We start from the raw sequence: 25,947 nt of genomic DNA on the forward strand, positions 1-25,947 counted from the left end.
TGTGTATTTTGTTTATTTGGTTGTTTTTTTTTTTTTTTTTTCAAGATGCCTGGTGCAAACACTCTGTCAAACATATGCACCTGTAAACTTGTCAGTTGTTTTCCTAGTCAAGTAATGGGTAACAAATCACAGGCTTTAACTTTTATCTTTGCCTGAATATACCTGAATTTGTACACAAGAACCATTGGTGCAGTCCTCCATTGCACTGTAGTCCTGAAGAAGACTCGTTCCATGCCATTAGGTTTGAAGCCCTGTCCTCCGCTTCTCTATCTGTGGTGCATCTAACCTCAGTGATGATGACATGCATAAGACCCTCGACCCCCTCACAAAACCATGTACGCTTAGAGGCTACACAGCCACTGCTCTCTAGACAGCCTCTTGTTTACTTTAATGTTCAGTTTGCCGTTTTTTTTATTACTTTTTTTATCTGAATCCTGTAGAGGGACTTCATCTGAAGGTTCAAGCCAAAGCAACCAGTTCAGAAACTGTACAACAATATAAACCAGAGGTTTAGCATGTAAAGGCATTTCTGTCCGTCTGTAATTTCTATGTTTGTTTATTGATGGAGGCAGACAACATCACTGAACACCAAGGTGCACTGCGAAAGAGCATGAGCTATTAAAGACCCCACAGTGCCTGTGTGATCGTCTCCGGGCACTTTGTGAGTGTGGGGAAGTGAGGGGCTTTTGCCAGGGATGGAGAGGAAGATGAGGACAGAATTAGAAAAAAAAAAAAACATGGCTGTTTGTTTGACTCAATATCTGCTCGGTATGTGTGTGCACATGACCTGGCATGTGTGAGTGTACATGAACTGTTGTGCTGTGTGTGTGTGTGTGTGTGTGTGCGTGTGTGTGTGTGCGTCTGGGCGCGTATGTAGTCATGTCTAGTATGACTAAGGGTATTTAACAGTATTTGAAGTGTTCAGATCTGTCCTCTTGTTTGTATGACTCCAACCCTGGTTGCTGCTCTGGGCTCTCGTGGCCCCCCCTCAACCCCCTTGCCACTCGTGTGTGAGGTCAGGTATACTCTGATGCAAAGATCTGTCTGTCTATCTATCTATCTATCTATCTACTACTGCAACTACTAGGTTACTCTAGAGTTTCAATGGGGTTCAAGCTGGGAAATCTGGAAATCCTCAGGTGACAATATGCTCTTCTCAAATGCCACATATAAGCATTCCAATACCCAAATCTCAGATCTGACTGACCCAATGTGGTCAGTGCAGCCTATAGTCCCCCTGGTTCCTGGGGTCTGGTTCTCCTCATACTGACCTCCAGTTTTTTTTTTTTGTTGTTTTTTTTATCTCAAGCACTCCACCACAGGGAGTATTAGGAGACTGAAAGAAGTTTAAAACTACCAAAAGAGGCCAGTTGGTCCAAACCAGCAGTCAGGACCAGGGTGTTTAAGTAATGGACATAGTGGTTGTTCCAAACACCTCCCGCCATCGTTCCGTACTGGTTCTTCTATACCACCACTGGATCTCCAGCTCTCCCTGGGTTTTTTGTTTTTTTGTGAGACTCACTGTATCGCTGTTGTTTGCTGACATACTGTCTAGCCTATCTTCCTGGGTTAGTCACAGCTTTTTCCGGTTTCCTTTATTCATATTTCGAAGAGGCAGAGTGGGTGAGTTGCCTCGACTGTCAGGTAGCTGAGCATGGTGCATTCACACTTTAATGCATCCATGATTACTGAGGAGAGTTGGGGGAAGAGAGAGAGAGAGATCTCCTAACAGGTGCAAATACACTGTGATTTCTTCCTTTTGCGCATTTCATACTCACAGCATCGTAGCCACTCTCTCTATGAATTGCCACAAGGTGGCCCATTCATGATCTGTGCTAATTGGTCTACTTGCCATCTGTAATGCTCAACAGTCCTTACAGAGTCCAGGCAGTGTTTTATTATTGCACAGTAGAGGACATTCAAACCCAAACACACATGGCCATGATACGCAGATACTGTAAGTGAGGTGATAAGGCGATCTGCTCATGCCTACCTTACACTTCCTGTGGTGCCTTGTCCCTTGTGGGTGCTTCAGTTCAGCCATGGAAGGCAGTATAGCAAACAACACCTGTGCCAGTGTTTCTTATGATCAGACTCTGTCTCCATCTTATATACCAGTACTGTAATTAAGAAGATTATCAAACCTTGTGCAGGGAATGTTTTCTGTGTAAGAAAACATAACTGTGCTAAAGTGAAGCTAATAAGGGTGGGCAGAAGAAGTCAATTACATGTGTCAATCAAAACAAGGCAATACTACAAATTGATTTGAATGTTGGGTTTCACAAACCCCTTCTCTGTTTGGGGAAGGACTGTAACAAAAGGGTCCCAATTTGAATTGCATTTGGACACTGGATTTGAAAGGGAATTAGAATGTTCACCATCTCATTTGGGTTTGTTTGAATACAAGTCGGCTGCTGAGATGAAGTTTAGCAATTTATTTGATGATTGTTAACGTACTTCTGTCTATGCCTTCCTCTGTCTTGCAAGATGAATGAACTGTAGTGCCAACTTGTTAACCTTTTACTGTCTGTCGTTTGTCTTGTGAACAAAACGTCTGGCCAAATGGAATTATGCCTGCAAAAAAAAGAGGAGAAAAAAATGAAAAAAGTGAGTGGGATACAAACAAAAGCGGGGGGATGGTAAGTGTAGACAATGAGCTTATTGTATTGAATACATCCACCAGTTTCCACAAGCCTTGACTCATTCAGTGACTGTTCTTCAAACAGCCCCTATTTCCTCACCTTGCTCCTAGCATGCCCAGAGAGAGTAAATGGTGATTAGCCTACCCCCAAACACGTTTGCATGTTAGCTTTCTTGCGTGCTGTCTCACCCATTCCCTTGACACGAATCACCGTGAAGCAACTCACTCAAAGCATTTTCTTTTTCTTATATCTTTCTTTCGTTTTTTGGGGGTGGGGAGAAAACAATCTGTGCCAGATTCAGATCCAGAGCCAAATTATTCAATTTCAAACAAAAAAAGGAGAACAAAGGTGCATTTTTTTATTTTTTTTTCTTTTGCCATTTTTCTAAATGGTCTTGTTTCATTTACCTGGTGCTTATACAAACACATTCAAAAGGTGCTACAACACATGATGTGGAACCGCAGGACCCATGTTGTGGCTCCTTGCAGCCCACATGCCATCTCTAGGACCTGCCCTGTGGACCTAACAGGCACCCCCCCCCCCCCAGGAAGAACAAGCACCTCAGTATACCGTTTACAGCAAAACTCCGATCTCACAAATATGGTGCCATTTTTCATTTGAATATGTGTTCCGTATCTGTCTGTTTATTTGTTTTGTTTTCTTTTGTTTGTTTGTATTCAGTCTTCATACACATTTCTCTTGTGAGAGAAATGAAAGCCTAATTTTGCTTCAGAGGCATTTTTTTTCTTTCAAGAATTTAAAAAAAAAAGTGTAAAAGGTGATTGCGGTGTTGTATATTACTGTCATCTCTTTGTCCAAAACCTGTGTGTATTACTTTTGTTATTGTTACTGTAAAATTGGCTGTAATTTTTCTTTTGGAAAAAAAGAGGAAAAGATATAATGGATATTATATTTAAAATCAAATGACTATGGTTGTCAGAATTATTGCTGCTGATTTTTAAAAAAATCAATTCAGCTGGTTTGATGACTAGATTGTCAGATTGTTATTTATTCAACTCCGCTTACCTGGGATAGCCTATTTCACAAAGTTTGGACAAAATATTTTGGTTCCACAGTCTGAACCAGCGAACCAACCAGTCTGAACACCGGAACATTTAATATGGTGTTGGAAAGAGCTTATGAAGTTTCAAAAATGTGTGGTGTCAAATATAGACAAAGGTCATTGAAACTCTATAATTTAGAAACTGATGTCCAGTATTGTATAAACTCTTATTTTTTGATCAACATTGAAAATGTTAATAACATGGTGCTAATGTTTGTTTGTTTTTTCTTTCTTTTTTATACGTTGGTGGTTTTTAGATTACAAAAGTATTATTATGCTGAGAAAAAAAATATATATATATATAATGTCAAGCCTTATTGTAGATCAATATTTCAGACTGTTCATCCCTTAAGAAAAGGAAATAAATATAGTATTTCAAAGTACATCGAAATGTACCTGAAATTGTATGCTGTGACCTACTCACATGCACAGATCTCCCCACAACAGAACAGAGGATGCAGATGTTTATGTACAGATGTGTTTGTGAATGTATAATGATACAATAGATAGAGATTTCCCAGAGTAATACATTGTTGTTTAATAAAGAGCTATTATTATTATTATTATTATTATTATTATTATTATTATTATTATTCACCTTTTAAAGAGCTTGGGGCAATCTCTCATTACGCATATGCTAGCATTAGGTCTTAGGCCTGAAAGATTTGTGAATGGGCATAATGTAGCCTACAAGGCAAATGGAAACGTAAGAACAACGGAACCAATAGATGACAGCAACAGGTGTATGCCTGCTCCCAGATTAGAGTCAGATAAGAAAGAGGGAAGGCCTGCACATCGAGTTGCTTCTTTTAGTCCATATTGCTATGAAAGTAGCTGGTTTGACAATTTAATTCGCGTTTCACATGTTTCCACGGAACAATTATTATTCATGTTAGACTAATCTAGAGGTAAAATGTTTATCCCAGTAGTCAGCATAGATTTAGAAGTAAAACAGTATCATTACAGATATGTTGCCTTTTTCCTCTGATTTGCAATGCATGCTGGGCAGTAGTTCTACGCCCAAAATGGCGGCAGTATTGAAAAGTTTTATGTTGTTTTTGTCCCAGTTTGTAATCCAGTTTTAGGATGACTGGAGTTATTTCTAAACAAAATTGGTCTCAAATGTACCTTTTTGCTTAAGTAGTTTATGCCGTAGTATAGAAGAGATTTTTTTCTGACGAGCCTGGACTACAAAATCAAACCATTTTCAACCGGGGGATGCCTAAGCTCTAGTTTACATTGGGAAAGTGCCACCATTTGTGGCTGAAGCAGGCAAACTGATGTCATCAAGCTGGGAGACCGCGTCCGATTTCTCAGCTCTATAAGCATGAAGAGCATTCGCATATAGACATGGAGGATGATGTTAAGAAAGTAAAAAAGGTAAGTGTAAGCTCAGTCAAAGACTCGCGCTGTTCCGAAGCTGGCTGCCCATGACCAGGCACTGAACAGCTGCTTTTGCTATGCTAGCTAGGATAGCAAACGTGCTGTATCAGCTACCTTCCACGAAAGTAAAAGTCCAGCTACAGCTTGCGGTGATGGTTGTATGGTGCAAATAATCAAATTTACATACATATGTTTTGTCCGGTAAACTAGATCACAGAGTATAAACTTCACTCGCAGATATCCATAAATACCCAACCAGTGGAGTGTAGATCATAGCTCGGCTAATAAATTAGCAAGTCAGGATAACTGTCACAGGTCATGAACAGTTGGTAACGTTACCTTCAGTCTCGTTTGTCACGTTTCTATCTTAACATTACTTTTTTTCATTTACATTGTTTTATACCATATCCTACCGTAACATCCTTTAACGGGTCATATAATACGGTTAAAATGTCGGTGAAGTTTTCAACAGTATTAAGACAACACCAAATCAAAAGCAGTGTCCTGGTTCAATCAAAGAGTCAGTTTCGAGATAAACACGATGTAGGTTCCTCAGGAAGGGAGGTGCTCTCACTGGAATAATTGCACCTCGTTGTCTGTGGATCTCTGCTTCCTGAACTGACTTTCTTATTGTTTAGAAATAATGATGTCAGATGTCAGATATTTCTACTCTTGTCAGAATGTTTTCCACAAATCATGAATCGTCATTCTCTCCTAGTTGGCCTATAAGTGCAGGCTGGCAGACACATTCTTGCCATTCTGGTAATCTCAAATCACGGCAGCCCCACAATTGCTGCCCAGTTTCTTTCCTATCAGAAGCGCACAGAGATGGGAGAATAGAAGGCTGGGTTTTCCCTGCACCGGGCGGACAGGATATGACGGCTCTTCGTCTGCCTACACAGCTCGAGCTAGGGATCCGATATGTAGTGTTCGCCTTCAGTCTGTGAAAAGACTCCTTTAGCAGAAAGGGCGGGCAAGCTCAACAACAGCAGCAGCCAGCCGCAATAACAGCCGTGGCCAACCATCAACAGCTGTGGCCTTTGGACAGCTGAAAACTATTCAAGGACATGCATTCAACCCAGCAGGACTGCCTAGGTTTTGATAGTTGTCTATTTTTACACACTTCTCTGCCACAGAAAGGGCCAAATGCAAATGTGCCATTTTAAGGAAAACTGCCTTACAGGTTAGGCTAGTTAATATAAAAACTACAGCTTTTTGATTAAATATGAACTTGCCACAACTGTTGGTTTGTGTTAATCCACCAGATGGTTCTTTGATTATATCAGTGGAGTTCAAAGAAAAGTTACGTCCCCTTCAATTCTGGCCTCTTTTGAACGTGTGGTTCCTCCTGTGAACAGTTTTTTTTTTTTTGTCTAGTTCCCTCTAGCCCTGTTCACCAGTGTTTGAAGACTGAGATAATAAATAACATGAGCCACTGTAGGGCAAACTCAAAGAGTTGTGTTTGAACTGTTGAACATCTCCCTGCTCATCCAGTGATAGATACTCAATATCCACTAGGTGGAGCCATTGTGGCGCAGAGGTACCAAACGTGCTGTCAAGTGTCATTACAGTGCATGAAAATGCACTGTTCTGTTATCCGAAGTCTTCTTATAATTATTACAGTGCATGAAAATGCACTGTTCTGTCAAAGATAATTAATGCATAATCAACCATCTTTGGTTCTGTTATCCAAAGATGTTTTCTTCTTCTCCCAAATTTCTGCGTGTAATTCAGCTTCAACCGTTTAACGTAGAAACTTTGTTCAAACTTTGTAACGTAGGTCTTGAAAAGGACACTTGAGGAATGTATTTTTCACTTTTGTAAACTTTATACTTTTTGAGATATTAATAAAAAACAAGCTTATTTTTCCCCATAGACTTTGCATTGGTACTATGACATCACAATGGGCTAATTAACTTGATTTGCACCTGTATAAACTTCCAGCTGCTCAACTAGGCCCCATCAAAAAGCCAGTTAAACTGATTGCACCTGTATCAACTGCTTTCTGCTCAACTAGGCCAACTCTCTCTGTGTATCTCCATTCTACAAGGATATGAGGCACATTCCATCCAACTTTCTAGCCATTCATCCTCTTCCAACCATTTGCTCATCCACCCATTAAACTATCCCATCAACATCCATTAAACAATCTGCCTATCAACATCCATTCAACTCTCTATCAACATCCATTACACTATCTACATTTAACTTTTAAACTATATACTCTGTCGCAGGCTTTAAGCATAAAATCTGGCTTGCTTAAGATACAGATCCTGTTCAACTATTTCCTCTGCCCACAACTAGGGCTGAAACGATTCATCGAGTTACTCGAATAACTCGATAACAAAAATTACTCGAGGCAAAAACCCTGCCTCGAAGCCTCGTTAAATTCCTATGACGCGCAGGGATCTGATTGTTCCACACGGACCGTTGTTCAGGAAGCACACCACTAGCGCGTGAATCGTAAGGCTCCGCCTTAACAATCTTTGGTGATACATTCTGAATTTACTTGGCGCGATGGCGGAGTCAAGATATCCATAAATGGCAGAGAATGTCTAAAGTTTTCAAGTAAAGTTTTGGGATCATTACATACTCAAAAAGGAAAAGAACAAGCATCTGAACCTAAGGCCATCCTTAAAAATATTTTCGTTTGCCGTAACCCGACCGACCCTGTCAATTTAGAACCGACCCAAATATTTATTTTTTTCCCCTTTTAGTCTGACCGACTTGCCGGTTGTAAACTTGCGTTAATACCGACCGATTGTTTTTTTTACTCTAAACAACCAATACAAATGCAATAAAATAATAGTTCTTTTAGTAGGCCCAAGTATTGTGAATATAAATTGCCTACATGCAAACGTGGCTCACTTAAAAAAAAAACCTGTGGCGTCATCTCTACACCATTGGTTTTACGCATGTCACTTCGTTTAATTCACACAAACTGATAACGCTGTTACGAAGTTCTGGAAGAACTGTGGCCAGATCTTTTCTCATCCCTTCTCCCCCTAGTCTAGCGGTGACCGTGTCGGAGTATTGAAATTGGTTGTGGTCTATTCAGCATTTCTCAAAATATGGGTCCGCAACATGGAGACTGCTGGTCCGCGGAGTCGTGGAGTGAAATTAGGCCCGGTGCTTCATCTGATAATTTGCTGCGCAGTTGATCAAGAAACCGCGGATCGACGAAAAAAGAAAACAAACGTTTCTGCTATCGATGTCATTAAACATGGAGCCCTACAATTAAGTGGTGGTATGAGCATTCATTCAATGCGCGTCTGCGCGAGAGAAACTGAAACTAATCGATAACGTTGGTATCAAAGCTCCGCTTCAACCTGTTGGAAGGCTATTTATTTATTTAACGACGTTGTTTTTTGGAACTTCCTTAGACACAGAGCAGAGACTGTATAATACACTGTATAGCATTGAGTATTGTATAGTCAAATTTCAATATAACGTGGCCAAGAGCTATTGTAGCCTTCTTTCTGGGTACATGTAGATGAGCCCTATGACCCAAAAGTCTGCCATGACCGGGCCTCAGGTCAAAGAAGTTTGAGAAAGGCTGGTCTATATAACCTGCATCAGAATGAGGTTTGCAATGGTGCACCTGAAGGCACGGGTTGAAGACCCAGTCAGTTACGTCACAATATGCACATTTGTGTAAATTCATTCCTAGGTAATCACCATGACCAAAATTGAACTTTTTTTTTTACTTTGAATCTTGAAAAAAAAAATATTGACCTACCTACCGACCCATTTTTAATTTCTTTTGGCTGTTACTGCAAACAAAAATATTTTTAAGGATGGCCTAAATATCCACTCCATGCTGTTTCACCAAGCGTCAATAAAGTGGGCTAGGCTATTTATCAATCTATCTAGCCTATCTATCTATGTAGCCTATAGCCTACATTGATGTTGGCTGATTTTAATCACATACTGTATTTGTAGCGATGTCGTGATGGCTTGTTTAGCTTTGATGTTTTTAAGTAAGTAAACTTATTCACGTTCAATTGCAAGACAGTATGCCTAAAAAAGAACCCCTCACACACATGCATGCACCCTCATCTTTCCTCAAGCACCGCACGCGTGCACACACACACAGGTTGCTAGGTTACCATAGCAAATAGGCTCACCCCAGAAATTATTTTTTTAGTAGCCTAATGGTAAATGCTGCAGGTGTAGAAATCTACATAAAACAGATATTTATGTTGATGTCAGGTCTAGATTACAGCATAAAACTTGTTGTAGGCTAAACTACATTAAATTGCTTTCCCTCTTCTCCCTCCCAGCACTTCACAACATAGTATGGACAGCTTTGTTCGCCCAGCTAAGTCATGCACAAGAGGCTGCAATTTTACAGAGAGCATTTTGAACATTATTTCATGGATGGCACTGGCACTTAAAAACACTAAATGGGTAAATTGCAATAAATGGGCTTAGTTTTGTAGCCTAATCTTGGAGTTAGAATAAATACCTCTGTGCCAATTGCTTGATCATTTTACAGCCATGTCATTTTCGTTATGCATTATGTGTTTTGGTTGTTTAAAAATGCAAAAAAAAAATTATCCGATTAATCGATCAATAAAGTGCTAGATTAATCGATTACAAAAAGAATCGATAGCTGCAGCCCTACCCACAACTGTTTCAAAATAAATGTCCTCACTACAATAATTCACTATTAAATGATGTAACTATTTAAACTACTCAACTAACTGTTCAGCTGCCAACTATGACTCCTGCCAACTGTTCCTCCAAATAAAAGTTTGTTTTGCATTTTATGTTAATATACATGTTTTTATTTTTTTGCACTGGTAATTTCCTTGAAATTATATTTTCTAGTTAAAATTAGGTGTCCTGAACCAGACAGGTTGGGAATGTATGCTCTTTGGAGTTAATCAGGACCAAAGTTCCCCTCACTCTTACTTTGCACTGTGTTGGTGTCTTGCTAGGCCTATTTGTATTCATTTGATGGTAATAGCCCTGTTAAGAAGCCTGTTTTTGTTTGTGACTGTCATCTGTATTAATAATCCCATTTGCAGGGCAAATATGATTATTACCTATTTTTGGGTCTATTATAAACTGTAACTGATCCCCTTATAAGACCACAGACAGCTATTTTGGTAATCGGTGCCAATTTTTAAGGAAATTACCGTAAAATTCTCTGATTGCAGTTTCTTAAACGTTGCCTAAATATTTTCAGCTTTCCTTACTCGTCTATGCCAGTGAGCTGAATAGCTTTAGCGTGTGGACAAAACAAGGCGTTCGAATTCAAAAATATTTTCACCATTTTCTGACATTTTATCAATCAAACAGCTAATCAATTAATCAAGAAAGTAATTGACAGATTAATCAGCTATATATAAAATAAAAAAAGAATCATTAGTTTCAGCATTAGTTGTTATGTTACCTACATATGTCCTGTTGATATGGCCATGGCTGCAGGAGAGGTTGCTAAATAATTGAATTGGATGCAGCTTGAGACCCAACCGTGTGTGTGTGTGAGTGAGAAGGGGGGATCATGTGTCTATCCAGACAGGTCACCTAAAACCAGGTGAGCCAGTATGGACTGCCGTGCCAGAACTCCTGTTTCAGTTTGATTCTGTTTTGAATCCCACACCTTAGGGGAAAAACGGTTATCTTGTTGATGCCTCCACTCAATCTTCTAGATATAGCCTAAATTCCAGAGAGTGTTTAGGCCTGTGTGAAGATGATGTTCCTCTCCCTCTTGATTGTTCAAACATCATGTGTCTCTCTCCATGTCTCTTGACTTGTTCAACTAGAACCCTTCCGTCTGTCTTTTGTGAGTGGTCTTAGCTACATTTTTTCCAGATTAGAATTCTACAGGCTCTAGGCTAGATCGTTTAGCCTGTTCTCAAATCTCAAATCCATCAGAGAATCTCTGTGTTAAATGCATGTAGGGGAAACCTGTTTCATTTTGGTGACAGTATGACTCTCTGATTATCTCTGAATAGACTGGTAGGCTTGCCAATGTTTGCATTAGGCAATGACTCCTTAGTTCCTGCACCCCTTGTGTACAGACAATGGGCAAATGTTTTGTCGTTCTATAGTGATATTGAGTGAATGACTGCTGAAGAAAGTTGCATTGGCCGATAAGTTAAATAATCTAGTTTAGCCTAGGCTAACTCTTCAGTTGGAGCATTACAAGAAGTCGCAAATTATAAGTAGTCACGTAGTTTCATCACAGGAAGTTGTGGTTGGTGTCCTTCCTGACAAACTGACTGTCACAGTTGTAGCCTAGCTACAGGGGTGTATATTTGAGTGTGTGTCTGTATGATGTTGTTTTATGTTTTTGTTGTTGGGGGGGGCGTGGGTTGTCTCTGGCTTGTCTTAATGGGAGGGTACCCATATCAAAGCTAATCAGGGCTCAGGTTACCTGCTAGGAAGAGAGAGAAATGGAGAAGAGAGAGAGAGAGAGAGATCAGCCACACTGAAGACTGTTGTGCGGATGTACCCATCTTTGTCACTGCTCCCGTTCTGAGTATCAGACCTTTCTGGGGGAAGCTTCAATGGATTACGAGGTATGTAGGACAGCCAGGCATGCAACTGGTTCCCCTTTTAGCTCTTTGTGTAAAATAATTAGCTTTGTCATTTCCGAATGAGGACCATCTGGCATTGAAGTCATTAGGACAATGTGTTTTTGTTTGGTCCTTGTGACTACAGGGGCCTGAAAGTGTGTCAGAAATAAGAAATTCAAAGACTCGGAAAACATGGTCCAGAGCTTAAAGGGTCTGTGTGCTTTTTTTTCTAGGTTGGAGGAGAAAATACAGTGTGCCTTTTTCCTTTTTTTAATTTGTTCTGAGCCAAGGTTAGTGGTCAGCTAAAAGCCACAGACAAAACAGGCCATTTTTTCCATGGATGTTCATATCATTACTCTCCGTTTAACATTCATGACTCCTATTTAACAAAAAAAAACTCCAGTTAATGCAGTCCTTAGACTTTTTAATTGTGTTTTCTTTGACCAAGGCAAATGAGAGTTGGATGGTCAGTTGTAACATGCTGCCCAGTCTTTGGGGCTGGAGTTGAGGCTGTTCATTGGTAGAAGGGGGTCACTTGCGCTTCAGCCTGGGTGGTGCTCACGGAACAGGACGCAGAAGTCAAAAAGGGAGATCCAAGGTCTAACAAGAGCCAAGGAGCAGGACCGGAGCACTCGATGCTTAACATGATTTTTATTAGTGCAAACTGACTAACGTTTCGACGCCCATGCGTCTTCTTCAGAGTCCGAAGAAGACGCATGGGCGTCGAAACGTTAGTCAGTTTGCTAACAGTTTGTGCTGAAGATGCTTAAAACAGAGATGGAAGTAAGGGGAGTGTTTGCATGCAGAGCCGTTTTGCTGTGACCACAGGTATAGTGATCTAGTGGCAGTGCTGCTGGTGGGGGGTGCTCAGGTCAGGTCACCATGGTTGCAGTATCCACGACGGCAACGATTGTAGTCTGAAAGCAGCCAATGTTGTTTATACACAATTATTTCTTTTTTTGTTGTTGTTTTTCAAGACTCATGATGGTGAAGATTCTGTCGTACTTGCGCACCAAAACATAGTTAAAATCGGATCAAACAGTCACACGGTATAATAAAGTATTGTGTTGTAGCTATTGTAGCAGACAAATAATAATGTGAGGGCCTCACGTTGCTATTCATCCAAAATAGGATGACTGATCAAAGCTACCGAGTAGCACCCGTAATTCTCTTCAATCTTTTGATCTCGCCACCATTTCCTGTGTACTTGTTACCTTTGAAACTGCCACAGTGATGGAAACGCACAACCAAACTACATCCAACAAAACAATGTTTTGTTTTTCTTTTCTGTCCACCCCCCTCTTCTCTTTCTCTTCTATATTTTCTCTTTCTCTCTCTGTCTCTCCCTCCTCAGCCTGGTCGCCCGTCTCCATTCAAGCGTGTCTTCCTGAAGGGGGAGAAAGGGAGGGACAAAAAGGCCCAGGAGAAGTCGTCGGAGCGTCGGGCCCTGCACACCTTCTCCCTGTCTCTACCTGACCACCGCATCGACCCTGACATCCTGCTCAATGATTACATTGAGAAAGAAGTCAAGGTAAGAGCTCCGATTGTCCCAGCTTAACTGTTTTTAAGTGGCACCAAAATAGCTCTCATGACTTGAAACCTTCAAAAATTTGACGCTGTTCATCTAAGTCTCTATCAGAATTAAAGGTTCAGTCCACGTTTCTGGGCACAGGGTCTTGGAGTGGTGAAAATTAGTGTAGAATTTTCCCATCATGCATTCCTGTCTGTAGATATCAGGCAGGTTACTGCTGTACCCATAACTGGAATGTTACAGTTTCACAACCATCCTTCCTGTTTTAATGGGAATACTGTTATTAGGAAATCATACATGGTCATTATTCTTCTAGTTTTAATATGGCAATATTCACAATGTGGCGTTATTATGATTTATGGTGTGTTTATATGCAAAAAGTTACCCATGTGCATTATTTGCAGAGCTGTCCACACTGTTTTTTTAATTATTATTATTATTATTATTATTATTATTGAACGCAACTATTCAGATCTATTACGGTGTGGTGTTAACTTTGTATAACTGTCTACATAATTGAGAGGATTTTTTTATAATGTTGTTTCATATTGTATATCACAATTTCTCCACAGCATATTGAGACTAGAGTTGTTTTAGCCAGATCACCCAGCTCTACAGTATGTTGAGCAAGAATGATAGATAGTGTGATGTATTTTTAAACACACACTTGATATGTGTTTTTTTTTTGTTTTTTTTTACTACAGTATCTGGGGCAGCTGACGTCGGTCCCTGGGTATCTGAATCCTTCCAGTCGCACAGACGTGCTGCAGCTCATAGACAATGCCAGGGTGAGTATCTTACACATGTACAGTACTTCCGCCCATCTGGCAGACACCTTCATCCCAAGAGACTTCTCGCTAAAGTAGAGGTCAAGGCAAGCAGATGGTTGATTATGCAGAAAGCATTGAATGCAACATCAAAGCCATGACTGGAAGTTATTTGAAGATGTGGAAGGTGATGAGGAAGTCTTGAGATGTCATGACTATCTCAAGACTATTACTCATATATTTTTTCACAAATTTTGTCTATACTCCTTCTCTGTCGACCTTAATTTCTTTCACACTTTCTTTCATTGTTAATCAAATCAAATCACATCAAATCAAATGATGCTTTAGTGGAATTAATGAATAAAGTCATTGTGGCCAAAGCTACAGGTGCGATAACTGTTCCCTCTTCCCCCTGCTCCTCCAATTCTTCTCTCTATCCAGAAGTCGCACCAGTTGGCAGGCCATCTGACTTCTGAACAGGATGCGGTGGTGAGCCTGTCTGCGTACAACGTGAAGCTGATGCGGCGCGATGGAGAGGACATCATCCTGCGCGTGCCCATCCACGACATCGCTGCCGTCTCCTACATCAGGGACGACTCCCTGCACCTTGTGGTGCTCAAGACTGGTACAGTCTCATTCATTTGCTCTCTCTCTCTCTCTCTCTCTCTCTCTCTCTCTCTCTCTCTCTCTCTCTCTCTCTCTCTCTCTCTCTCTCTCTCTCTACAGCTTTGCGCAAAATAAAAACTATTTGTCGAAGTTCGACAAAGCACAATTGCAAATGGTCGGTCATGCAATGCGATTAAACATCTTCTTTTTATCTTCGCGCAATAGTAATTTCAGATAAATGTGACAATGGACAAAATCTGATACGTTTTGACAGTTTATCTCCAAATGCATCCACCAAAAACTGTGGTATTGGATCGCCCCCTATTACCACCAGCCCCGTGTTTCTGTCCTCTTACGTGTATGTGCCACTTACTATTCATTTCTATACAAACCAAGACGGCGGATTCCTAAAGAAACGCAAGCAACCACACCATAAGTGTATCTAAATTATCTATGTACTAAAAATTACATTTTACCGTGACTCAAAGAGCTATAAACAGTCTTGTAAGGCTGTGTGTACAAATCCGCTTGGAGCTCCAGTGGAATTTTGAGGTAGCGACGAGATTTCTCAGTCTAACCGTTCATGTGCCGTTGAAAGGGTGGAAGTAGACGACCCACCAGGCCAGCACTAACCTCCGAACGCGGTAAACAAAATCGGATATTTCAGGCAGTAAAAGCCCCGGTAAGAACCAAACCAGATTTGGTTCAAATCTACACACCTGAAAAATGTGAGGTTCATTTATCAAATGTTATTTTGAAGTATTAAAAAACATCGTTGTTTTAGAATTTTCGGACAAAATGGGTGATAAATGGAGGTGTTACGATAGTTAAATTGAAGGGGTCAGAGTGTAAAGGGAGGGAAATATCGGAAGTTAAACCCTTTATACTTGGCAGCGACAACGTGTGAAGGATGGCATAGTCCACATTTAACATTATAAATGCTTGGTGTCATAAAGGTGTCATTGCTTAGAGTATGCTTGCACCGATGTCCTCACCTCAAACCAACTTTAAAAATAATCCGGTCTCACAAAAGGCGCCACCCTTTTGAATGCATTTAGTGTAATGTGACACACCCGGCTTCACACAGGAGGAGTTATTAACTCAGCTCTCTAAGCTTTTCAAGCTATGCAGACAGGTATGTTCGAACACTGATGTGGAGCAACTTGAGTCACCCATACACTTATTTTAAATACACAAGTTGTACAAGTGACTTCCTGACATGAGCATATATTTGAAACCTGAATTGGTGACGGTGATGGTTACTGTGATGTGTAGCGGTTCTTCAGCCCTTTCCTCGATAAAGGAAATGTATCAGTTCATGATAAACCTTTCCACGGTTTTAACAGACTTTCTTTGTTTACTGTGTCTCTCTCTCTCTCTCTCTCTCTCTCTCTCTCTCTCTCTCTCTCTCTCTCTCTCTCTCTCTCTCTCTCTCTCTCTCTCTCTGAATTTCTGGCATGTAGAAATTGTCTGTATACAATTCCCGAGTCGAAATGTAATAATGGCTGAATTCCCTAAAAATATTGTGCATTCTGTGTATCTTTCATCCTTTCTTCTAGGTACTGTATAGGATATTTTTATGCCTCCGAGCTGGCGATAGCCGTAGCCGGAGGCATTATGTTTTTGGGTTGTCCATCTGGATCTCGTCAGCTTGATATCTCGAGCGCCTCAAGGCACGTGCCTCAAATATGGTACGAATGTTCAATTGAACTCAAAGATGTACTAATTCGATTTTGGACATCAGAGTTTAAAGTCACTATGACCACATGTATGTCCCATTCTCGTGAACGCGATATCTCAATAATGCCCAGAGGCACGTTCTTCCTTGGGCTAAAAGATCAACTGGTTCGATTCCTTTCAACTCTATAATCTATGTACTACATGCCTCGCCACACAAATTCATGGCTGTGCGGAGGTATACTATCGCAACGCGGTAATTCCAGTTTATTATATACAAATATAAACAAATGTGTGTTAATCTGTATTTGGTGTGTGTTTGTGTGTGTGTGTGTAGCCCAGGACGCTAGCGGTTCCCCCTGTCCCAGCACGTGCCCGGAGCTGTCCAAGTCCCCCACGCTGAGTTCGCTGTCGGAGAGCGGGGCTGTACTGGTGGAAGCCTGCTCACTGCTTGTACTCGCTGTAGACAACAAGGTGAGCAGCCCCCACACACACACACACACACACACACACAAAAGCCAACAAGGTGAGCAGGCCCACATGCGCGCGCGCAGACACACACACACACCCTGATATTAGCATTTACTTTTCTCTCCAGCAGACAGTCTGTAAGAAATGTATTTCCACAGCTCCACTGCAAGCTCATAACAGCATGAAGGTCATGTCATATGGAGCATATGTACCCGTTCAGACATTAATCTCAACTATGGTATACTCTGAGCATGTAAATGTCAGACTCCTCAAAAGAGTGCCAGGGGGTTTGCATACATTGAGGACATGATAACATCCGAAATGATATAATCTTTTTATCCATCCTCTGAACCTTGCTCAGATTAAACTCATCTTGTGCAACACCAGGCAAGGGAAGACCAGTGTATTTATATAGCATGTGGGCAATTCCACGCAAAACTGTCACATCCGTAACGCCAACACAATACCATGGTATTTAGTTGCCGTTATGGACGTGACAGTTTTGTGTGGAATTGCCCATGTATTTATATGCCATGTTGACTGAAGTCCTGTACACAGTGCTGCCGCTCCCACTACGCGCATCACACACTGTGCGTAGGGCACCAAAGGACAGAGAGGACACCGACATTTAGCCATTTAGTAGCTTCACTGCAAACTGTGTTTCACTGTTCCTTTAATATGACGTTTACAATGTCATATTGCACCAACGCCACGTTACATGCAAGGATGATACTTTTTTTGGTCCTCTCTATCTCCACCACGTAGCAGATCTAACTTTACTTGCTCCTTAATTGGGAATGCGTGCGCAGGACAGGAGCATGCAGGAGAGACGGTGGCAGATTCCAACTGGCTTGTCATTGTGTATCTTCTTTTTAATATAAGACACGTTTAAAAGGAAATCATGAAGGCAACAAAGACGAGGCTATAGGAGTTTGCGAGGTTATCCGGTTCCCACTATTGACGTTTTTAAATTCAGATTGGTGAGATGGCTCTTTAACATGCGCTGCAATCAATGTGATTTGGAACGTAGACAGGAATATAAAGACTAGTGTACTACTTTGCCTTTGTAGAATGGAATTGGTGAGTCTTCAATAATTTGTTTTCCAAGCATTTACATGAAACACAACATGATATGCCGAGCCATCTGAAAGGCATTCCATTCAGATAGCTAGGTGGCCAACAGCGGCCCTGCCTGTACAGTGACTGATGGTGACATGACGCAGAGTTGTAAAAGTCCAGCTTCTGGTGACATGTCCTAAACATGACTATGAATCCTCAGTTATCTGCAGTTCTGTATGAAAACAGAGCCATGAGAGAACTGAGAATTGTAACCAGACTGATTCAAAGCTCAAAGTGGGATTAGTTGTAGATGGACTGAAACTTTCTAAATGGGAAGCTAGTTACTCGCACAGTGAATGCAGACCGAAATAAAATAGTCTTGATTAGTCACTGTAGCCATTTACTGCTAATTTGTGGATTCAGTGCATTCATATTTTTAAATATTTGTTTAACTTTCTCATGTTCTCTTGGGCTAAAATCCATTTTAGCCCTGAGTAAACCTTTTCAGTACTTTCCACTACTTTGCTGCTTTTTCTGTATAAACACTGGTTTAACATTTGGCGCTCACACCTTATGTGATTATGTACTGAAGTGTGGGAAGCCACCCTGATGGCACATGTTTGTGTATTTATTTATGAAAATAGAAACGTCTATATAACTGCTTTGAACATTTCTTATCATGATCAGCTATTGTACATGTTTTAGAACATTCTAACATGTTTAACAAGATTCCGTCTTGTAACAATTCAAGGTTCTAAAATTCGATGTTGAATTCAATGAACCCAGATATTCTTCAGAGCGTTCATTTTCCAACATTCCTGTCACACCGGTGTAACGGTACACCTTTACCTTTACCAAGGGGCCAGAAAGACGTGAAGCAGTTGCAAACAGATGCAAATTAGCTGTGTAGTTGTTTATGCATTTTAGCTGACACTTTTATCCGAAGCAACTTACAGATACCAATTGCAGGGGTAAGTCTCCCTGGAGCAACTCGGGATTAAGTGTCTTGCTTAAGGGCACAACGATGGCAGTTGGGAATTGAACCCACAACTTTTGTGGATACTGCATGCTAGCCGAGCTCCTTAACCACTACTCTACCATCACCCTAACCGCGTAGCTAACTCTGTTTCAATGTGGTTTGGATTTATGTGGCCCCTGTTAATGAAACTAATAAACTCAACTCCACTCTGCTACACTGGTGTTCTTGTTGCAGGCAGCTGCTGAAGAATTGTGCCTGCTCCTCAGTCAGGTCTTCCAGATTGTCTACACCGAGTCCACCATTGACTTCCTGGACAGGGCCATTTTTGACGGAGCAACCACTCCCACCCGACACCATTCCCTCTACAGCGGTGAGGGGCATACTGAGACGTGTCTCGGAAATGTACTGACCGGACACTATAGAGAGAGTGCTGTATGGAGACCCTCCACAGCCCCTGATTTAAATGACTGAAAGATTGCCAAGTCGAGCCAGAAACAAGCAAAGTTCAATTCAGTGAACTTTAGTTTTCCGTTAGGTGCCTAACATGCATCAGTGTGTGTCCAGTTCATACAGCATGCTCATACAACATGGCACACACCACATGGAGCCAATTAGCCACACACAAACTCTCTCTAAAATCTCACTTTAACTAAAGCTATGGTGTGGGGTGGGTGTTTGGATGCATTGCACTGTTCCAACTATGTTTTGCTTAGGATGTTGCTCTTGGTATTAAATGAGCAAAATTATTTTGTCAAGTTTAGCTTTAGATATTTTTTGGTCATTGCCTGACTTTGCATGTAGTCATGTAGATTATGTCTATATAATGTTTATATTTTCCTTTGCAGAGCATTGATTCATTTCATTTACTTATTTATAAGGACAGTGCACATTCATTAACATATCTGTAAATGCCAGCCGGCTAATTTTCAACTGTAGTCCTTTGCCAAGATGTTATGAGAACCATCAATTGACTTGGTCAGTTGATTGACAATGTAGTTTATAAACCATAATGATACCATCATACTGTGTGTGTCAAATGACCGCTGTGCTCTGTGTGAAAGAGTATTAGTAGCAATAGTAGTGGTGGTAGTAGTAGTTTTATTGCCATAATGTGATTTTCTAATTTGGTTTCTCACTGTTTGAATTAGATGATTCTGGAAAGGATGTCAAGGAGGCCTTCGAGGCAGAAGCCAGTACCTTGTAAGTTTGATTCTTCCTGTTCTTCAATGGGCTATATGATGATTCATTCGATTCGTTCGATTCGTTCCTCTACTGACGCACATGTCCCTTGTCCAATACAAGTTCATTTCAGAGTTCTCTGGAGGCGGGCGGACACTCACCATGCCCCTCCCCATCCTCTACACCGGCGTCGCCACAGACCAAAACGGCCAGTGACAGCGAGCTTAGCACCACCGCCACAGAGCTCCTACAAGACTACATGACTACGGTGTGTGTGTGTGTGTGTGTGTGTGTGTGTGTGTTTGCATTCATAGTCTAGTGCATTCAGAGCTCATAATGTATTTGTGAGTTTTGGTGTCCAGTCCATCTACACTTTATGATTCCTCTCCTGAGTACCTAACCACCATAGCTGCAGAGCAAGCACGTTCATACTGTGATCGACAATCATACACTCTTAAAACAAATGTCTTGCAGACAACACAGACTGTGTACACTCTTGAAACAAATAACAAAAGCAATGTGTTGGAAACTACACAAACTGTGTTGTCCCTATCTGCTGATTCTGATTCTGAGATGTGTTAAAAACAACGCAAGTTGTGTTGTTTTCAACACATTTATTTTAAGAGTGTACAAATGAATGCGTGTCCTCGTATTTTTGGTTTCTGGATGAGGAGGACAATCGTACACCCAGGGTTTCCACGATCATGGAAAATCTGTAAAAGTCATAGAATTGTAGAATCCCATTTTCCAGACCTGGAGAAATCGGTGTGCACAACACAAATCACAGTATTAACAGACCAGCTAGGCCTCTGATGATCAATATAGCCTACATGAATAAACATTTTAATTCATATTTAATATTTCATAAATAAATTAGGTAAATCTCATGCCAAACCCAATTTACCAAAGGCTATAAGGGCATTAGAGATCTATGAAGGCTAAGAAAAACTGAGTGTTCTGAGTAGGCTATTATGTGCAAATAGTATAGAGAGTCTAGAGTAGGCATATGATCTACACAGAATTGATCAAATTAAAAAGTTGAACACAGGTAAGCACTTTTGCATAATTTCATCGAGTGCTCAAATGTATGCACTGTTTTTGACCATTTCTGAACTGAATAAATATTCCACCTGTTTGTGCATAGTTAAAATTCTAAAGCGCAAAATGGTTACAGCACAATTATCTCCATAAATATAAATAAGTGAAGTTTAATTTCTTCTCAAAGTGCACCAGATTAATAACCTGACTCTCGCCAGATGAATTTTGTTCCACCTAGCTCCACTCACATCCATCTGGGATCGGTTCCGTTAAGAGTGATTTCGGCACCAGATTGTATGGTAGAGCCAATCAGGATGCAGGGCGGGAGTTTCATAGATGTGACGTAGCGTAGAAGCGACTGTGAGACTGTTCTCAGCGTCACGGGTTGGCTTCGATGTGAGTGGTTGAAGTAGCACGTCAATAGATGACGGACAAGTGGCTTATCCAATCATATGCAAGAATTTTTTGATAAGGCCCAGCCTTCTGAAGCACCACTCCAATGGATTGATCCCAGATGGATGAGTGGAGCTAGGCGGAACGAGAGTCAGGTTACCAGATTGATGCATTTAAACGTATACTTGTACTTAATATACTTCCAGGGAGCATGCCCCAGACCCCCCCTAGATGTGCTCCAGTGTAGTTTTTGGTCTAGTGACTCCCAATAACATCAACTCACTGATTTTAATCACTTCCTTCATAGACATAGAATGGTGAGGGAGGAAACACATTTTATTCAGTGTTGTCATCTTTCATACACTGCATAAACTGCTTATCTCATAAAATCTGACAAAGTGTTATTAACAGGTTTCCCACGGGTCATGGAATTTCTGGAATATCATGGAATTTTAGAAAGTCTATTACATGGAAAGTCTGGAAATTTTTGGGGCAAAGTCATGGAATATCAGGGAATTTTGTTGTAGCAGTTTAAATTTACTTGCCAAATACATTAATACAGATATATTTCCCAGCAGAATTGTTGTATATCTGGTTATTAGCTGTTTGAGTAGTTGTAGTTAGCCTAACTTTGTTTATGACCATTTATTCATCTCCCACAAAAAAGTAAAATATTCTTGAACACTCTGCAGCTGCTCTAAAATCTTTGGTCGGTAATTGTACCATTCATTATATAGTAGGTCATGGAATTTCAGTTTTTTTTGTCAGGAAAGTCATGGATTTTTGGCTCATGGATGCATGGATATTTGAGTACATTTGAGTGGGAACCCTGTATTAATCTTATATCAAGATCAAAAAATGTAGTTGGTATTGTTTTCAGAGTAAAGAGCCTTACCTAGCGCTTTCTCGTAAAATCATTTGACTTCATTTAAGAAAAGTTTGATTTCTTAAGACGTCTCATCCTGAAAAAAAGCAAATTTGTCTGCCCGTGCGTTAACCAAATTTGTCCTAAAAACAAGCAAATTTGTCTACCAGTGCATCGAATATATGTCTTGATAAGACTCTTTAAAAAAGTCAATCTTTTTAAATTAAGTCAAAATGATCTTTCATGAGAGTGCTAGGTTAATCTGTATAAACAATACCAAATAGATTTTTTGATTTTACTTAAGATTAGTAACACTTGACTAGAATTTTTTGCAGTTTAATTGGCCCCGACCTGTGGCGTACAGTAAGCAATTTTGTATTTCATTCAAGGTCATTGAACAGTCATGGAAAGGTTTTGACATTTTTGTCAGTGAAAATGGGTGAGAACCCTGTGCACCAAATTCAGTTCCAATCCTATGCTGTCTTCCTCATAGTCCTCTCTTCAAGACAATCTGCAATGCCTCTTCTGATGCCACTCCAATCCCTTTCTCTCCTGCAGTTGAGGACGAAGCTCTCCTCACAGGAGATCCAGCAGTTTGCCACTTTGCTGCACGAGTATCGCAACGGCGCCTCGATCCACGAGTTCTGCATTAACCTCAGGCAGCTGTACGGAGACAGCAGAAAGTTCCTCCTCCTTGGTATGCACAACTTCCTGCTGACACAGGATTTTTGTTTGTTTTTGGTCATATCCATATCAACATAATCTGTTGAGGAAGTTATGATTTTTTTTCTTCATTGTGATTCTAAAAACACCACAAATCTGGGTCAGTCTCCATTCAGAAGTCTTGTCAGACATTGTCATAAATCTGTCTCTAGTGCAGAATACAACACAAGCTAATCACCACTGGTCACAGATCAGTTTCTGAGTCTGTCTTATCATAGATTTCCTTGGCATGTTACTGGAGTCACTGGTCTCGGAACAGCCATTATGGGCTTTTAACCATCGGAGTGTGGTCAGGCATAGGCCGCATTTGGGCAGGAAACATGTGCATTCCCAGACCTTGCGGCTGGCTGTTCCATTATCCCATCATTTCTGAGAGCTCTTAGTTTTAACCACACAGATTTAATAGATGACCGCCTTTTCCTGACTAAATTACCAAATGGGCTGGTTTTTATTTTGGTTTCTTTAACCAGCCAAGCATCAGGGGAGGCAAAGTTAAAAATCTTTCGAGGCAGAGACCCCATTTGGATACGATGTAGGTACCCTCGGCTCTGCCAACTAAACCAGTTCTCTGAACTCTGTTCTCAATTCTCAGAGCAGGATTATGCAGCCAGAAGAGCTTGAGGCCCAGTCAGCAATATCACTTTGTTGCCTTTACTGAAAATAAATGTTACAAAATCATTTAAATGCTTAGCAGCGCCCTCGTGTGTCGATTGTAGGGATTAAACCACAATGTGTCCAACTTGTAAGTTTCAAACCCACATATTTGCTCTGACTAAGCAATCCTTCAAATGGTTATTGCTCAAAGAGCAAACGCGTGTATCTGAAAATGCTCTGGATCATTTTCTTTCCGGGGCGTTTGGTTTTACTTGTGTATTTGTATTGGTGGTGAAATGACCACTGATGAAGTAGCTTTCGTGACCAAGCATTTTACTTGGTTCATTATGGTCTGGACACCATCCAGTAAAGTGTTTTGTGGTTAGTGACCCAGGAAATTTCCCACTGTTAAAAGAGGTCACTTGAAGTGGATGGATACCACTGGGAACCAACACTCATCTCTCCAAGTGCTCATGTATACTGCTTTACCTTAAAACCAGGCCACTGAACTGGCCGAGTCATGAACTCTGGTTATTTCCGTGATAAGACCAGCGACCACACCTTAGCTCCGTCTCTGCCAGCTCTGAGAGCTGTAGTTTATTATTATATTTAACTTAATTTCTTTATCATTTTTTTTTCTGTCGCTCTTTTTTATTCTCTCGCTCTCTGTCTGTCTGTCTGTCTTTATTTATATATATATATATATATATATATATATATATATATATATATGTATATATGTATGTATGTATGTATGTATGTATGTATGTGTGTGTGTGTGTGTGTGTGTGTGTGTGTGTGTGTTTTTTATATATATATATATATATATATATATATTTATATATTTCCATCTCTGTCTCAGGCCTGCGTCCGTTCATCCCCGAGAAGGACAGCCAGCACTTTGAGAACTTCCTGGAGACCATCGGTGTAAAGGACGGCCGCGGCATCATCACCGACAGCTTCGGACGCTACCGCCGCACGGCCAGCTCGGCCTCCGACTCCACCACCAATGGCAACGGGGCCGCGGGCGGCTCAGACGAGGGGCCAGTGCCCTCTGAGGGCGACGAGTGGGACCGCATGATCTCAGACATCAGCAACGACATCGAGGCGCTCGGCTGTCATATGGACCAGGACGGGACGGGGCCCTAAAGGAACGTTCCGGAAAGGGAACAACGGGACCACAGGGGCTGGGTAACACACACACACACACACACACACACACACACACTGGGTGGCAGTAACCCTACAATCTTTACCGACCCAGTGATCGTGCGCCCCACCCCCTCCAACCTCTGTCCAATCACAACCATGCTGGAGCTCGTACTGTGTGGTGGAGATGCTGTCCTGTGGCAGGTTGGTCTTGGCTGGCTCGCCAGGTTTTTGTTGTTGTTGTTAAGCTCAGGCCACCACACACAGCATCTCTACTGAATTTGCTGTCATTCAAATTGGATGACCCCCATGTCTGTTGAAGAACCTTGTCTACTATAGTGAGGATGGCCCTTACAACTCCTCACTTATGTTTATTGGCAGTATCTGCTAGCGGGCCAGGACCTTGTTTCCCTGATCATTTTTACCCTCAAGAAGTCAAAACCTTTTCTGTAGCCATGTAACACAGTGTTATGAATGAAGTTGTAATGTGATTTTTATTGTTCATTTCACAGTGTATCTATGTTAGTGAGGAAGAAAAAAGTTTATTTTTATCCATTTTATTTTGTATTTTAACCGTGTGTATTTTGCTTTTATTTTTTGTTTTAACATTATGTTTGAAGGGAAACTCAAGGTTAACAACAATCAAGGGTCTATTTTAGGATGATTAGGACTAGGAGTATAAATATTTGAAACCAAAATAACATCTATCACTGTAGTTTTGAGTAAAACCAGAATATACATTTACAACTGAATAGCATATAGCATTACCATGGGATTACCAATCCAGAGTTCTCGCGAGAGCACAATGGAATTGTCTCTGCGAGACACTCTGGCAATGAGCAATGATGCACGTTACTTTTACCCCTTGCATCCCGTGGAACCAATCAAATCGGCGTATCTGATATAGGAGGGCCAGAGACGAGCTAAACTGATGACGACAGCGCTGCAACATTGGAAGTCAGTAAACATTGATCGTAATGTTATCCAATTGCGACGAAGTCCGGAATCATTCGGAGTAAACATTGGTCTAGTGTTATCCAATTACGTGCAGTGAGATTTTCAAATGCATGCTTGGTGTCGCCCCTCGAGTTGGGCCATTACATTGTTCGTGGTCAGACCCTTAATCTTTCTAGATTATCAGGGTCTGGATTTTCCAAGCTTATATAGCATGGCTTTTGGGGGCATCGTTGCTACATCGCTTTGCTAGCGATTATGGGGCGTCTTTCAACTGATACAGGGGGAAAAAATGCCTCTGCACACAACTGAATAGACCTATCCAATCAAAGCTATGTAATATG

General features: G+C 41.0%; 1 protein-coding gene across 3 annotated transcripts; it reads left to right on the forward strand.

The window, feature by feature from the left end:
- The first annotated feature begins 4,683 nt into the window (after window positions 1-4,683).
- On the forward strand, window positions 4,684-25,664 carry ccm2 (CCM2 scaffold protein). Of its 3 annotated transcripts, none has more exons than XM_048250453.1 (10): window positions 4,684-5,085; window positions 12,973-13,149; window positions 13,854-13,937; window positions 14,358-14,541; window positions 16,537-16,673; window positions 18,943-19,078; window positions 19,857-19,908; window positions 20,011-20,155; window positions 22,742-22,880; window positions 24,363-25,664. In XM_048250453.1, the coding sequence occupies exons 1-10, from the start codon at window positions 5,056-5,058 to the stop codon at window positions 24,647-24,649; spliced, it is 1,371 nt and encodes a 456-aa protein (XP_048106410.1). In that variant the 5' UTR covers window positions 4,684-5,055; the 3' UTR covers window positions 24,650-25,664. The 3 variants fall into 3 exon arrangements, with proteins under 3 accessions (XP_048106410.1, XP_048106411.1, XP_048106412.1); XM_048250454.1 differs by having other exon boundaries at window positions 14,361-14,541; XM_048250455.1 differs by lacking the exon at window positions 4,684-5,085 and adding an exon at window positions 11,528-11,621.
- The last annotated feature ends 283 nt before the right edge of the window (window positions 25,665-25,947 follow it).

Source organism: Alosa alosa, chromosome 8 (genome assembly GCF_017589495.1).
Source record: "Alosa alosa isolate M-15738 ecotype Scorff River chromosome 8, AALO_Geno_1.1, whole genome shotgun sequence".
NCBI classification, from domain to species: domain Eukaryota; kingdom Metazoa; phylum Chordata; class Actinopteri; order Clupeiformes; family Clupeidae; genus Alosa; species Alosa alosa.

Coding starts and splice junctions, on each gene's coding strand:
- ccm2 (XM_048250453.1), top strand. CDS start 5,056: ATGGAGGATGATGTTAAGAAAGTAAAAAAG. Junction 13,150..13,853: donor ACATTGAGAAAGAAGTCAAG/GTAAGAGCTCCG, acceptor TTTTTACTACAG/TATCTGGGGCAGCTGACGTC. Junction 13,938..14,357: donor AGCTCATAGACAATGCCAGG/GTGAGTATCTTA, acceptor CTCTCTATCCAG/AAGTCGCACCAGTTGGCAGG.